The sequence below is a fragment of the Pipistrellus kuhlii genome, unplaced genomic scaffold, assembly GCF_014108245.1.
Source record: "Pipistrellus kuhlii isolate mPipKuh1 unplaced genomic scaffold, mPipKuh1.p scaffold_m20_p_9, whole genome shotgun sequence".
Lineage (NCBI taxonomy): Eukaryota > Metazoa > Chordata > Mammalia > Chiroptera > Vespertilionidae > Pipistrellus > Pipistrellus kuhlii.
The window spans coordinates 42,830,635-42,847,598 of NW_023425595.1; the positions used below are offsets into that span (position 1 = coordinate 42,830,635).

The 16,964-nt window shown below is 34.9% G+C and overlaps 1 protein-coding gene across 17 annotated transcripts in view; it reads right to left on the reverse strand.

Annotated features, from left to right (window-relative positions):
* The window catches only part of PICALM (phosphatidylinositol binding clathrin assembly protein), a 104,346-nt gene that overhangs the window by 60,949 nt on the left and 26,433 nt on the right, over positions 1-16,964 (reverse strand). For all 17 annotated transcript variants that reach the window (XM_045577685.1, XM_036428514.2, XM_036428513.2 and 14 more), the window contains 3 exons: positions 12,613-12,755; positions 7,148-7,223; positions 3,703-3,805 (listed from right to left, as the gene is read on the reverse strand). In XM_045577685.1, the coding sequence (XP_045433641.1) occupies positions 3,703-3,805; positions 7,148-7,223; positions 12,613-12,732 (299 nt within the window). In that variant the 5' untranslated portion in view covers positions 12,733-12,755. Of the gene's footprint in view, positions 1-3,702; positions 3,806-7,147; positions 7,224-12,612; positions 12,756-16,964 lie in introns of those variants that run through there.

Here is a 16,964-nt window from a genome sequence, read left to right on the forward strand (position 1 = left end):
AATGCAGTTGAAGAAAAGTGGCCCGAATTGACAAATCGAAAAGGTGTTGTATTCCATCATGACAATGCAAGGCCACACACATCTTTGGTCACTCGGCAAAAATTAATGGAGCTTGGTTGGGATGTTTTGCCACATCCACCATATAGTCCTGACCTTGCACCATCTGATTACTTTTTGTTTCGATCTTTACAAAACTCCTTGAATGGTAAAAATTTCAATAATGATGATGATGTCAAATCGTACCTGATTCAGTTTTTTGCTAATAAAAACCAGAAGTTTTTTGAACGTGGGATTATGATGCTGCCTGAAAGATGGCAAAAGTTCATTGATCAAAATGGGCAATACATTACAGAATAAAGTTATTTAGTTCCATAAAAAAATTGTCTTTGATTTTCTTTAAAAAATCCGCAATTACTTATTTGCCGACCCAATAGAATATTAAACAAACAAATAAAAACGAAGAGTCCAATGTCTAACCAACTAAAAAGACAAATCTATGGACAATTTACTGGATCTATTTTTCATTGAACCATTTAATGTACTGTTTACAAATTCATCTAGTCATCTTTTTGGAAACTATTAAACATCCACTATGTTTAGGCACTCTGGAAAGTCCTAAATATATGAATACAGCACAACTATACTCTCATGGGTGTGAGCATGTAAAATTTAACAACAGAAATAAGGCTTCCTCAAAGAAATGTCAAAGTGAATCCTTGAAAAATAACTAAGAATTTGCCAGAATAACAAAAAAAGGGCTTTATAAAGGGAGTACAGTTGATCTTTGAACAATGCAGGGGGGTTAGGGAACATAACTTGTACTTCAGTACTAGTGGGGACTGGCTCTAGGACACACATCCCCACCATGAATACCAAAATCCACAATGCTAAACTGCCTTATATAAGACCTAATTAAAATATAAGCAAAGGACTTGAACATACATTTTTCCAAAGCTTTACAAATGGCCAATAAGGACATAAAAAGACACAACATTATTACCCAAAAGGAAAACGTGAACCAAAAAAATCATAATGATATACTATTTTATACCAACTATTATGACTATAATATTAATTTAAAAAATAACAAGCATTGACAAGAGTGTGTGGAAATCGAATCCATATATATTGGTGATAAGAACATAAAACAGTTCAACTGCTTTAAAACTAAAAACAATTTGGCAGTTCTTCAAGAGTTATCGTATAACCTAGCAATTCCACCTCTGGAGACATACCCAAAAGAACTGAAAAGAATCCACAAAAAAACTATTCACCAATGTTCATAGCAGCACCAATCCTAATAGCCAAAAAGTAGAAACCACTCAAATGCCTATCAGCTGATGAATAAACAAAATGTAGTATAATCCATACACTAGAATATGACTCAGCCATAAAAAGAAGTACTGATCCATCCTAAAACAATGATGCTACAACTTGAATACAGTATGCTAAGTCAAAGAAGCCAGACACACAAAAAAAACACATATTACATGATTCCAGCAAGGGGGGGGGGGGGGGGGGGGAAATGACATAGGAACCATAAAAATCAACCAGTCAGAAATGAAAAAATACATTATAAGGAATCAACACCAGATTAGATGAAGCACAGAAATGAATCAGTAATTTGGAAGTCAAGGCAGAAAAAACACCCAATCAGAGCAGCAAAAAGAAAAAATAGTTTTTCTATAATAAAATGAGGATGTTTTAATGGACCTATGGGACAATAGCAAGTGTTAACAACTGCATCACAGATGTACTAGGAAGAGCAAGGGACTGAAAATCTATTTGAAGAAATAATGATTGAAAACTTTTCTAACATAGTAAAAGAAAAAGACACACAAGTCCAAGGAAGCTCAACACAAGTTCAGGAAGCTGAAAGAGTCTCCCACAAGATGAACCCTAAGAGGCCCACACCAAGACACATCATACTTAAAATGCAAAATGTTAAAGACAAAGATAGAATCTTAAAAGCAACAAGAGAAAAGCAGCTAGTTACCTAAAAGGAAGTGCCGATCAAACTGTCAGCTAATTTCACAACAGAAACTTTGCAGGCAAAAAATATTAAGTGATGAAAACCAAGGACCCACAATCAAGATTACTCGATTCAGCCGAAACCGGTTTGGCTCAGTGGATAGAGCGTCGGTCTGCGGACTGAAGGGTCTCAGGTTCGATTCCGGTCAAGGGTATGTACCTTAGTTGCGGGCACATCCCCAGTAGGGGGTGTGCAAGAGGCAGCTGATCGATGATTCTCTCTCATCGATGTTTCTAACTCTCTATCCCTCTCTCTTCCTCTCTGTAAAGAATCAATAAAAATATATTTTAAAAAAAAAAAGATTACTCTATCCAGCATGGCAATCATTTAGAATCGAAAGTCAGATAAAAGAGCTTCCCTGACAAGAAAGAGCTAAAGGAGTTCATTACCATCAAACAAACAATACAAGATATGTTAAAGGGACTTCTATAAAGAAAAAGATAAAAAAAAATATGAATAATAAAATGGCAATAACTACATGTCTATCAACAATTACTTTGAATGCAATAGATTAAATGCTCCAATCAAAAGACATATGGTGGCTGAAGCGATAAGAAAACAAGCCCCTTACACATACTGTGTTACAAGAGACTCATTTCAGATAGAAAGGTACACAGAATAAAAGTAAAGAGATGAAAAAAGTATTTCATAAAAATGGAAATAAAAATAGCTGGGATAGTAATACTTGTATCATACAAAATAAGACTTTAAAACAAAGGCTACAAGAGACAAAGAAGGGCTCAGGAATTCCACTTCTAGGTATTTTTCTGAAGAAATACAGAACACTAAATTGAAAAGACATGCATCCATTTGTTCAATATAACATTATTTAAAATAGCCAAAATATGAAGCAACTTAAGAGTCCATCAACAAATGAATTTATGGATAAAGTAATATATTCCATTATATACAATGGAATATGATTCAGCCAAAAAAAAAAAAAAAGAATGCACTCTTACCATTTGAAACAACATGGATGTACCTTGAGGGTATTGTGCTTAGTGAAATAAATTAGAGAAAGACAAATGCCAGATGATTTCACTTATCTGTGAAATCCAAAAAAATTTTAAAAATAAATGAATAAGCAGAATGGAAACAGATTCATAGATATAGAGAACATTTAATGATTGCCAAATCAGAGAGGTGTTGGGAGGGGTGGGTGAGTGAGTGAAAAAGATGAAGGTATTTAGAAGTACAAATTGGTAGTTAGAGAATAGTTAGGGTGATGTAAGGTACAGCATAGGAAACATAAACTAGTTGTATCAGGGTGATCACTTTGTAAGTTACATAAATGGCTAATCACTGGGTTGTACACCTGTATTCTATGTCAACTGTAATTAAAAAATAAAAATTATTATTAAAAATGTTGTTTTTGAATTTGATAGTAGTGCTATTGGACAACTTTGTAAATATACTAAAACCCACGGAATTTAAAGTCCTAAATACAGCACATTTTATGTATGTAAATTCTATCTCAATAAAGCTGTTATAAAATTTAAAACTCCTACTGCAAAAAGTATCTGTTGTACATCTTCAAGGAAATCTGAAGTTCAAATTTTTTATACTGCCCTCATATTCCGTAATTTGTAGTCTAATATTTTTTTATGATTTACATTTATAAATATTCAAATTTATTGGATGTCAAGAAAAAGAAATGAAGGTTAACTCACCCTCTTTTCACTTTTGTGAAATCAAATGCAACTTGTCTGTATGAAACTGCTTTTTCATTTAGATATCTACTATACCGCCTAATAAATGTAGACATGTCATATCCTGTAAATGAAAAAATAAAAAGGGTTTTCATAAATTATTAAAATCAAAATTTGCTTAGAAAACCAACTCATTTCATCCAATGGCCATGTCTTGATATTCCAACTCAATTTTGTGATGTAAATTTAATGACTAATGAAAAATATCACAGTAAAATCTCAAGGACTTCACATTTTTAAGTCAAGTATATCATATGTGGCTTTGAAAAACTTTCCCCCGTAGAATTTCACTAAAATAATTCTGCTTTTGATCATCATTCCTATCTTTTACTTATTAGGAATTAGAAAAGTGTTTTTACACTACTTGACAACCTAATAACTCAAATTTAATACCCTATGGAATCACAATCCCACACCTCAAATCATTAAGTACTTTTATAATTTTCATACCTAAGAAATTATTAGTTGTTTAATTATTTAGAATAACCATTGCCCTTGTATGCCAAACTTATTAAAAACTACAGAAAATAAGTGTATATGGTACAATGACAGAAATGTCAATATGCAAGTTTAAGGCATAACAAAAAAACAATTTTATGTTTTCAATAAAACTTTCTAAATGAATACCTAAATCATTCTAAAGTTTTGTTTCATTACAATCATGAGATATAAAAATTTCAGCAACATAAAATCTAATCAGTATTATAAAAGAAAAAAAATCTGGTATTATAATTACTGCCTGAGTCAAAGAAGTCTATAAATTTTTTTGCTCCTCGTTGAAAAGCAGGTCCATTTTATTTTGGTTCACCTGCATTTAATAAACTTAACTTTACTTGATGATCTCTGCTACTTCAAAAGGACAATACCAAAACAACTTTACATTGACAAGATTTAACATAATCACCAGTTCATTTATTCAGCAAATATTTTTTTCAAGGCCCACTAAATGCAAGTGAAGAAAAATTAGTGAATAAAACAGAAAAAAATAAAAAAGTCTTCATAATTTCTCAAAGCCACTAGTATATTTGATAAAGTGTTACACATTCATATTCCTCAGCTTTTTTTTAGTTCACACTGATCCCTCTAGTTGATTCTATCCTGTCTACTGGGAGAAATACCTCTCATCCTTCAAGTCTCAATCTCTAAAATTTTCCCTGAACTCTTTGTGCTCCCACATTATTCCTAATCCAAATACAGCTTAAAACTATTACATGTGCACAGTATATATCTAACTCACAAGAAGCTTATTTATATTTATATACATCTAGAATAACACACAGTATATATTTAATAAAACATGCAAGACTCCACCCAACAAAATATTAATACATCAGCAATCACAATTACTTTTCAAAAACACCACTGAATTATATGCTTTTAATTTTTGTTTCAGTCTTATTTTTATAATCTCTTTAGAAAATGAGCTTTCAATCAAAGGCCTAAAAACTGTTCTCTACATGAAAGGAATGAAAGTCTTGAATCCTTATCACTGGGTTGGCATTGTCCCAGGAGGTCACATTTTGGTTCCTGGTCAGGACACATGCCTGGGTTGTGGGTTTGAATCCCATCTATAGAGGCAGGCTATAGATGATTATTCTCTCATCACTGATGTTTCTCTCTCTCTCTCTTCCTCTCCCTTCCTCTCTCTGAAATCAATAAAAACATATTAAAAACACTGTATGACTAGCAGTACTTAAGAAAATGGCTAATACTACACAAAAAACTCACTTGGACATATGCATATATTATACTCAAGAGTAGTAATTTGCATATTATTTTCTGCAGACTCTTAGTTCAAATAAACTGAATGGGAATAAAAAGATGAACCAGCCCTAGCTAATTTGTCTCAGTAGATAAGAGCATCAGCCAGGAGACTAAAGGATGGAGGGTTTGATTCTGGTCAAGGGCACGAACCTTGGTTGCAGGTTCCAACCCTGGCCCCAGCCATAAGTAAACAAGTATTGAACTGGACAGTCCTAACCAAAAAACAGCTAGTCACTAAATTCTATTGAAGTTTTTCTCCACAAGAGCCACAAATCAGGTTCTCATTAACTCTCCACTAGATGACCGGAATGATGGCCAGAACAGTCTTGATGTCTTAAAGACTTTATCCACTCTAATCCAACCTGCACTGAGCTATGATGCTTTCTTTATTACACACATTTCGTCTCCCCTCAGCCCTCAACTCAAAAAACTTTGGTTTCTCATTACATTACAAAATCCCAACTCTATCAAATCCTTCTGTGCCTAATTTTGGCTCCAAACAGCTTCTTGAGGGCTATCTGCCACTATATATTCCCCAATACATCAACCACACATTCTATTCACAATCACCTGTTCTATAAATCTCAAACACCCCATATTCGTTCACATCTATGTACTTTGTGCAAGCCAATTCTTCCATCCATTTTTCAAAGCCTAGCACAAAGCTCACCTTCTCTAAAGACATTTCCCAGGTAGAGCCCTACTGTTGGATATTCCCAAGTCATTTGGTATATTTTTTATGAGTTTCTTCCTAGAATTGGCATTCTATAATGCTAATGAACTATTTCTGGAACTAAGAACAACAGATGCTATTAAGACAGAATGTGCCCTGCTGGTGTTGCTCAGTGGTTGAGCATCGACCTATAAACCAGGTCACAGATCTATTCCCAGATTTTGATAGGCATGCAGAAGGCAGCTGATCAATCAATCTCTCTCATCATTAATGTTTCTATCTCTCCCTTTCCTTTCCTCTCTGAAATCAACAAAAAAATATATTTTTTAAAGACAAAATGTGCATGGAAGGCTACAACACAAGATTACAGCAATTTCAAGTCACTAAATTAAAAGTAAAATAAGATAAAATAACAGATGTATCAATGAGCAATTCATCTGAATAAAATATTGCTTACTTTTGCTACTAAATGTAAAATATTCCCAACTACATTTTTTGGGAATAAAACATAAAACAATAATATTAACAATGAAAGCAGACATGTGCATAGTGTTTCTTGCTGACAAGCATTGTTTTAAGCACTTTGCATTTATTAACTAGGCTAAGCCTCATGACAAGTCTAATAGCATAATTGCTACCATTATTCCTTGTTTTACAGACCCAGAGAGGAGAAGCACTTGCTCAAGATCATATAGCAAGTATGTGTACCGATGGATTGCAAACCTAGGCAGTTCAGTTACAAAATCCATGTTCTCAAACTATTACCCTATAATATTTTGCAAAGAACTTTGGGCAACAAATTGTAAAATCAATCTTAAGCTTCACATTAAAATACAGTGTTTTGTGTGTTTTTCCCCCGCTACAACTACTAAAATAAGGTTCCTCCACAGTACATGTTTTAAAAGACAAAAGAGTTCAACTCTGAAGAAATCATCACACAGGAACACTTTATAAGAAAGTTGTTTTTACCTTGTAATCCACTTTTATCCAAAAAATTGCTTAAGTTAAACAATGTGTTTCTTGAAGCCAAATACTGAATAAAACGCTGGAAAAACAAAAATAAATAATTATGTCAAACTATTTGTTGTATAGCCATCTAACAAACTCTAATTTGAGAATCAGAGAGAAAAGTGATTAACACATTTCATTAATCTTATCTAGTTTAAATTTATCATCCTCAGACTTCCTATTAACTAGTTAGCAAACCTAAAAACCACATATTTTCCACTGGCATATAGGAATTTGTTAAGGACTAATGCCATAGCTATTTAAGCCAAAATAAAAAGAAACAGGCACATTTAAATAGAAATCTGTAGTTTTGTCCTTTTTTTCCAGCATATTTGGACTAAAACTAATCATACTCAGGAGGCATCTAATTTTTTTAAAAAACAAAAATACTTATAATCACACAAAAGATACCGTCTTATCCACTGTCCAGATTAAACACATTAAAATATTCATTTTAGAGCATCTTATAGAGTCAAAAATTACAATCTATTGAAACACACCTTTTAATCCCATTCCCACTCTCTTCCCTCTTCAGAGACAATCACTTTTCTGAATAGTTTATATCACTCCCACATTTTTATAATTTTACTACATATATAAGTACCTAGAAACTCTACATAATTTTGTTTTCTATTTTAAATTTATAGAAATATCATACTGTACTTCTTCTCTAATAAGCTTTGTAACCACTTTTCTCTAAGAATTATTCATTTAATGTATGTAGATCTAGTTCATTCATTTTAAATGTTCTAGTATTTCAATGAACTACTATTGTCGAAGCCGGTTTGGCTCAGCGGTAGAGCGTCGGTCTGCGGACTGAAAGGTCCTAGGTTCGATTCCGGTCAAGGGCATGTACATTGGTTGCGGGCACATCCCTGGTAGGGGGTGTGCAATAGGCAGCTGGTTGATGTTTCTCTCTCATTGACATTTCTAGCTCTCTCTCTCTCTCTCTCTCTCCCTTCCTCTCTGTAAGAAAAATCAACAAAATATATTTTTAAAAAATATATATATCAATGAACTACTATTAATATTATGTATTAACCTATTAACCGAGCGGGACCTATAAATACGTCAAACATAAACACTATCGAGAATGGGTAGGACATATGAATATGTCCTTGAAATATATGTTGCGCCCTGAGAGGGGTGGTATATATTTTTTGTAATCTTTTTATTTTTTATTTTTATTTATTTATTTATTTAAATATATTTTATTGATTTTGTACAGAGAGGAAGGGAGAGATAGAGATTTAGAAACATCGATGAGAGAGTCATCGATCAGCTGCCTCTTGCACACCCCCTACCGGGGATATACCCGCAACCAAGGTACATGCCCTTGACCGGAATCGAACCCGGGACCCTTCAGTCCCCAAGCCGATGCTCTATCCATTGAGCCAAACCAGTCCCGGCATAATCATTTTTTTTTTTTTTTTTTTTAATATATTTTATTGATTTTCTTACAGAGAGGAAGGGAGAGAGATAGAGAGCTAGAAAAGTCGATGAGAGAGAAACATCGACCAGCTGCCTCCGGGGATGTGCCCGCAACCAATGTACATGCCCTTGACCAGAATCGAACCTGGGACCTTTCAGTCCGCAGACCGACGCTCTACCACTGAGCCAAACCGGCTTCAGCTGTAATCTTTATAATTGTTTGTAAAATTTATAATTTTTTAATTCGATGTTTTCATTTTTTTGTTGGTATTCTTTTCTATTTGTTTGTAATTTTGTATTTTACTTTGTGCTTTATATATAAACAAAAATATATATATTTCATTTATTTTAATTAAGTATAAATAAATAAAATAATAATATAAAATTACATCCGCTGGGTGTGACGTATTAACACGTCCTAGTGAAAGAGTATGCGCCTGTTATACGTTGAGTAATTAAAAAGGGAACTCCCCAGTTAACAGGTTAATTTCTTTATGGATACTATAATTCTTGCCAATTTCACTATTATTAACAACTAGAGGCCCAGTGCACTAGATTCGTGCACTTGGGGGGTCTCTCAGCCCAGCCTATGCCCTCTCGCAGTCCAGGAGCCCTTGAAGGATGTCCAACTGACAGCTTAGGCCCGCTCCCCAGTCGGACATCCTTAGCTCCCACCACTGCCTCTGAGCTTGCTAGCCATGAGCCTGGCTTCTGGCTGAGCAGCACTCCCCCTGCATTGAGTGTCTGCCCCTGGTGGTCAGTGTGTGTCATAGCATCTGGTCATTCCACTGTTCAGTTGATTTCCATACTGGCCTTTTAATATAGGATGTTTAATTGACATCTTTGTACTTGGTTTCCATGTGCAAGTGTATGAGAGTTTCTCATGATTCATAGTTAGGGATGAATTGTTGGGTCAGCATATATGTAAAAGTTCACATTCTTTAAATGCTCTCCAAAGTGCTTACTATAGAACACTACCTTAACTTCCCATTACATACAACCTCAGAAAAAAGAGAGCTAAAGCAACTTTCAATGTCACTTCTCTTTAGGATTTCCATTTTTCTTTTTAAAGTATGCAGAGGGGGTTACCATCAATTAGGATGCATTCCATTGCTCTAAATTCAATCTTGTTGATCTGAGATCACCCTAAACAAACCAATCAAAGACTCACATTTCATCACTTATCCTAAAATAACCTGTTCAAATGGCAATATTAGACTCTGATTTTCATAAGCTTTGATAATTCTTTTTTGTGATGACCTGTCCTATGCACTGTAAGACATTTAGAAGCATCCCTGTTCTCTCTCCATTAGGTGTCAGTTGCATTCCTTCAAGTTGTGACAAATGTCCCCTGGATGGGAAGAATCATTCTCCTCCTTTGCCCTCATTGAGAACCCCTGGCATTCCCAACACCACAGCACAGTAAGATCCTATGCAGCCTCTCTCAACAGACTAATAACAACTGCCAGTGTGAAAACCTGAGGGTTGCATAAACTAGCACAAAAAATGAACAGAGCAGTGAATTTGTCTTGGCTGCTTAAGGGAAACTAAACATGAGTTTATTTAGAGTAAAAATCTTACTGAAATTCTATCTTTCTCTTCCTATCAGTCAATTGTAAGGACAGTAAATGCCTTTATCAAGGTTTTGCTTCTAGTGTTATCTATCTCATTTACAACCTCTTTATCTGGCTTTGCAGTTGGTTATATGTGTAGCTTTTTATTTTAAAGAATAAACTACAGTTCACCCTTGAACAATGTAGGGTTTGAAGTGCCAACCCCCAGAGCAGTAAAAAAAAAAAAAAAATAGAACAAAACTTTTGACTCCCCCAAAACTTTACTATAAGCCTACTGTTGATTGGAAATCTTACCAATAACAAATAATAAAACACATATTTGTATGTTATAGGTATTAGATACTATATTCTTACAATAAAGTAAACTAGAGAAAAGAAAATGTTAAAAATCTTAAGAAAGATACATTTACAGTATTTACTGGAAAAAAATCCACATATAAGCAGACCCATGAAATATAAGTCCATGTTGTTCAAAAGCTGACCATATATATATATATTTTTTAAGTTAAAAGTACATATAAACCTTATATTCTTTTGATTAAATGATCATGATATTAAGTAAACACATTACTGATAAATTACCCTAGTTAAGATAAAAATGTTTCAAGTATCTAAGCATTTCTACTGACTCTGTATATTAGGTATGATGAATGAGAAAGCAAGTGAATATATATAGTAATATATGTCCTAAAGATGGTCATGTCTATTGACTAAGTATTCATTTTCAAGTAACACTTCTGGAAATAGTGATTAAAATTTTAAAATTATAAATAAAAGCAGTCAATGTATGTTAAAACAGTGAATAATAGCCGAAATCTGTTTGGCTCAGTGGGTAAAGCATCGGCCTGCGGACTAAAAGGTCCCAGGTACGATTCCGGTTAAGTGCATGTACCTTGGTTGCAGGCACATCCCCAATAGGGGGTGTGCAGGAGGCAGCTGGTCAATGATTCTCTCTCATCGAAGTTTCTAACTCTCTATCCCGCTCTCTTCCTCTCTGTAAAAAAAAATCAATAAAATATATTTTTTAAAAACCAGTGAATAATAAAATTTAAATTTTCTAGCAAAGGGAACAGTTAAGAAAATCATGGAGTATATGATCAACTATGTAATAACTAAAGATAAATACAGAGAACATAAAACATGGTGACGTTTATGATATTTTTAAAAAGCTAAATTAATATTTCATCTAGATACAGCTATAAAAATACTTCTGGACAAGGAACAAAACAAACAAACAAACAAACAAACAAACCACACCAAAATGTGCAAATGGATGTGTTGCAATGATAAAGTTGTAGGTAAATTCCTGTTTTAACTCTGAATTTTAATGAAGCTTTATTGGTATATGTCATGGATGACAAAGAAGTCTCAGGATTGAAAAGCTCAAAATAATGAGTAAAGTGATGGATGTCAGAAAGTCTATGAACCAAGAGGTCATGGTTAGATTCCCAGTCAGGGCACATGTCCAAATTGCCAGCCTGATCCCCAGTGTGGGGCATGCAGGAGGCAGCCAATCAATGATTCTCTCTCATCATTAATGTTTCTATTTCTCTCCTTTCCTATCTGAAATCAATATACATACATACATATACATATATATATATATATATATATATATATATATATATATATATATATATTTAAGTCATTGTGCTCAGAAGTCTAAATACCAATGACTAAAGTCCCTTCCCATCTCTAAGGATGCTATTTCCCAGGGGGCAACATTTTTCTAAGGTACATACCAATGTAGACTGTCTAGTTTCATGCACATTTTTAACACAATTTTAAATGTTACTTTTAATAGAATTTTAGAAGTTAAGTATACTGGGCTGAGAAAGTCATTTAAGGTAAAAATTCAAAAATGAGTTCCTAGACTTGCATAGAAAAAAGATGATTCTCTCCAAACATTAAACTGAAAAAGTTTGTGCATTTTATTTGTTCCCCTTTTGGCTAAAAGAGATTTCAGATACATATCTTGCCTCTGCTGAAGAAGGCATTCAAGCAGTCCTTTTAAGCAAAAGGCCATCACTCCCATGAATTAAGCAAAGTGCTTCTAAAAACACTAGTATATGAGATAAGACAAATCTGATTGGTCTGCAGTAAAAAAGCAACTGGATATAGACAAACATACAGTCCATGTTCAAGGCCTGCAAAGACTAGTGCTATTTACAGAACCCATTTCTAGACCTTAAATCTTTGCTTCTTGATCCCATTATTGAAGCCCTCTGTGCTCTGATCCACTTTCTGCTTTCTTGCTTACAAGCCATCTTTGTCCAAATTATACAATTATTTTTTCCTTAGATACCTTGCCCTTTCTATCTATATTACTCAGTTGCTAAAGCCATTCCTGAAGTTTCAGGGGGAGAAAATGAACGAGCAGTCCACACACCAGTATGCTTGTTAACCAAAAATTCTACTTACCTCATTTCCATATACCATCAAATGATGAGTTGTAATCAGAGATTTGAAGACCACTACCCAACTACTGTTAGTAGTTCTTTCAAATAAACTGTCTGCCAACTGTGGGATGTTCACATTCATCTCATTTGTGCACTGAATTAAGTCTGCAACAAAAAGAAAAAAGATCAATTTATTCTCTAGCTTTAGTTTATTGTTAATGCCAGATTTACATGCTAACAGATGAAAGATCTAAGAGAGTGGAGTAACAATAGGTAGTTTGGAAAAGTTGTGAAAAACCTCTCAAAAGAGGAACTGAAACCACTATAATCTACATGAGAAGTAAACAGGGTATGATTAGAGTGATATAACTGACCAATAACACCTAAAAGTCAAACTCCCCCAGAGAGTAATTTACCCTCAAATATTTTATTTATCTCAAAGGAAATTATTTCAAAGTCTTAAGGAACTTTCACAGTTCTTTTAACTACTGAAAAACCTTAAGAGCTACTACTATTATTCATCCCTACCTTAAAAAAAAAACTTTTAAAGAAATCATATATGTAAAGTGTTAACAAGCTGAAGGTCCTAGAATACGTAGTATATTTGAACTAACAGAAAAATAACAGATATGTTGTATGGTCTCTGAAGAAAAGAATGATTCTCATTCTTCTTCCATTATACTGAATTATCTCAAATATCAGTTGATAGCAACTACCGTGTTTCCCCGAAAATAACAAAGACATCCCCTGAAAATAAGACCTAGAGCAACTCTGGGAGAAAAAAAATAATATAAGACACTGTCTTATTCTCGGAAAACAGGGTAGCTTACACTGACAAAACTGAAAAATGGATTTAAGTTTCTTATTGCAATAAATTTCCAAATAAGAAAAGATCCAGGAATTCTACTAAATATTACCCTGAAAAGGTTAAAACAATAAGTTATAATTTTATATTTCAAACTAGAAAACATTACTATAAAATAACCTAATATACAATTTTTCTAGCACCAAAATGGAAAAACAAAACAAAACAAAAAGAAGCTCTTTAAGACCACAAAGTTTCACCTCCAATCTGTTTAAGAGATTATTATTGGCAAATTCAACAAAGGAGAAAATACAAAATATGATCCAATTTTTAGAACAAAGAGGAAGACCAAGAAATGAGTTGTTTTACTTTTAAAGCATCTAGAAATATCTCAGTTGTAACTACCATAAAGGGGGAAAAATTTGAAGTCATTCATGACTCATTAGCAATTCGCCCATTTTTAATGTTCAGTGCATAATGATTAAGTATGAATTCAAGTGACCTAACTTGGCCTTGACTGCTGGCAAACATCAATGTAACTAAGACCAATTATCTACTTATAATCTTTCAAAAATGTTTGTTTTAATAGGTCCAATTATTATACAAAGTAACATTTGATAAGCAAATCCATTTTAGATAAGCAGTTACCCTAGCCAACAATGCTTACAAAATAAAGCACACAGTCAAATAGAGTGCCAGGGACAGAAGCATGACAAGGCTTTCAAAATTCGGTTCAGCTCCTGATAGTAAGAAATAGAATATGATCTGTGCCTTCTCTGAATCTTCTTGAATGGTACTCTATCCTGTTTATGGCACTTAAAATATATTGTACTTGCCTTATTTAAAAAGTTTTTTCTTTGCCTCTCAAAATATAATCTACTAAGGGCAAGGCCTATCTAACTCGTGCTTGTGAATTCTTTAAAACTTCAAGCAGTTGTCAAGTTCTGAACCTAATTACAAGAAGTTATATTCCTAGCCTTTTTCCAGTGTTTATCTTTACATAATCTAATTTCATATATTTTTACGGAAATTGTCTTGATAATACATTCAGTTCTTTAAAATAATAGTTAATTCCTCATGGTCACATCAAAATAATTTCACTCTTCAGAATCTTATTTTAATAGTTTTCTTTCTTTTTAAAAAAATATATTTTTATTGATTTCAAAGAGGAAGGGAGAGGGAGAAAGAGAGAAACATCAATGATGAGAATCATTGATTGGCTGCTTTCTGCACGTCCTACCCTGGGGATGGAGCCTGCAACCCAGGCATGTGTCCTGACCAGGAATCGAGCCATGCCAGCCGGACTTATTAGTTTTGAAAACTAAACCTGTCAAAAAATTCATGTCATAATACTGCTCCAAATGTACTCATATCTTTCTCTATGTATGTATGTATGTATGTATGTATGTACATACATATATATACACTCCCTAAACCCCATCAGTGCCAAGCCTCCTAAACCTCCACCGATTCCACTTTCTCTTCTTCATTCCACTATCACTGACAGAGTTCAAATCTTACTTATTTCTTAACTAAAATGTACCACTTCTCCTAGAAGCATTAAAAAATTGGGGAAGTTACAATCCTCGCTAAGGGGCACTAGCCAGTTTAGCTCAGTGGACAGAGCGTTGTGCAGGTATCTCGGTTGCAGGCTCCTAGCCATGGTCAGGGGTCTGGGGGAGGCAGCCAATTGATGTCTCTCTCTCACCTTGGTGTTTCTCTCTGTCTCTCCTTCTCCCTTCCATTCTCTAAAAAAAATAAATAAATAAACCAATGAAAGAATATCCTCAGATAAGGATTAAATACATAAGTAAATAATTAAATAAAAACAATGCTCACTGAGAGGTTTTATTGGCAAATATTAAGAGTGAAGAAGTTCAGATCAAGATGGAGGCATAAGGTAAACACCTGTACTGCTGCCTTGTTTAAAACAATTTTAAAACTGTAACTGGAAGACAGAGTGGACATCATCCAGAACCACCAGAAAGCTGGCCTAGTGGAAATTCTACAACTAGAAGGAAAGAGAAAAGGACACAGACTAAGAGGAGCTGTGGAGGTGCGGAGACCCATGCGTGTGGAGACCCATGCGCCCCGAAAGGATGGCGGCTGAATATGCGGCTGGCTTACTCACAGCACACTGAGAGGGCAGGCAGCAAACAGCGCGGCTAGCTTTCTCGTTCGGGAGGAAAACAAAACCTCCTGATTCCACTGAAATCCAGCTCTGAGAGAGACTTTGGATACCAGACTCATTCGGGGTAAAACTGGTATGGCAGTGGGCGAAACTCGAGAGCCGCCTTCTCTCAGAGGTGCATGCAGCCATTGCCATGGGACACTGAGATACAGGGCCCTCGTAGGATAAAACTTATGGGAAACCAAGGCAGTGTGCTCCACCCTGAGACTCCGCCCCATCCAAGCTGAGCACAGAAGCCCTCCCAGCTGGGACACTGCTGATCCTCACAGCCAATTGGCCTGGGGGTCAACTCTCTCCAGTGATACCAACAACAATCAAGGCTTAACTACAATAATACTGCACACGTAGCCCACAAAGGGCTGCACCAAGACTGTCCACCTCAGGTAACTGGGGAGGCCGAGTTACTGAACCCTGCTAGGACACCTAGCATACAAAATAATTCCATCAACTCAGGGAAGCAGCTAAAATGCGGAGACAAAGAGGCAGGCCACAAATGAAGGAAATGGAGGAAAGCAAAAGTCTGGATATAGAATTCAAAACCACGGTTATAAGGTTTTTCAAGAATTTCCTAGAAAAGGCCAATAAATTTAACAGGACCCTTGAGAATATGAAAAAGGATCAACTAGAAATTAAGCATACAGTGACTGAAATAAAAAATAAAATACAGAGCTCTAACAGCAAGAATCAAGTCAAAGATTTGAAATACAAAAAAAGCAAAAAACACTCCTCTGGAAAAGCAAAAAAAAAAAAGAAGAAGAATCCAAAAAGTTGAAGATAGTGAAAAAAGCCTCTGGGACAACTTCAAGTGTACCAACAAGAATTATGGGGGTCCCAGAAGAAGAGAGCGTGCAAGCTACTGAAAACCTATTTGAAGAAATAGTGGCTGAAAACTTCCCCCATCTGGTGAAAGAAACAGATTTACAAGTCCAAGAAGCGCACAGAATCCTAAATAAAAGGAATCCAGAGAGGACCACACTAAGACACATCATAATTAAAATGCCAAGGACAAAAGACAAAGAGAGAATCTTACAAGCAGCAAGACAAAAGCTACTGGTTACCTATAAGAGAGCACCCATACGACTTATATATATCAGCTGGTTTCTCAACAGAAACTATGCAGGCCAGATGGGAATGGCGAGAAATATTCAAAGTGATGAACAGCAAGAAACTACAACCAAGATTACTCTACCCAGGAAAGCTATCATTCAGAATTGAAGGACAGATAAAAATCTTCTCAGACAAGAAAAAGCTAAAGGAGTTCATTACCACCAAACCAGAATTATATGAAGGAGGGGGAGGAGAAAGAGAGGGAGGAGAGGGAGGAGGGAGAGGAGGAGTAGGGGAAGGAGGGGGAGGAGGAGGGGAAGGGGGAGGAGAT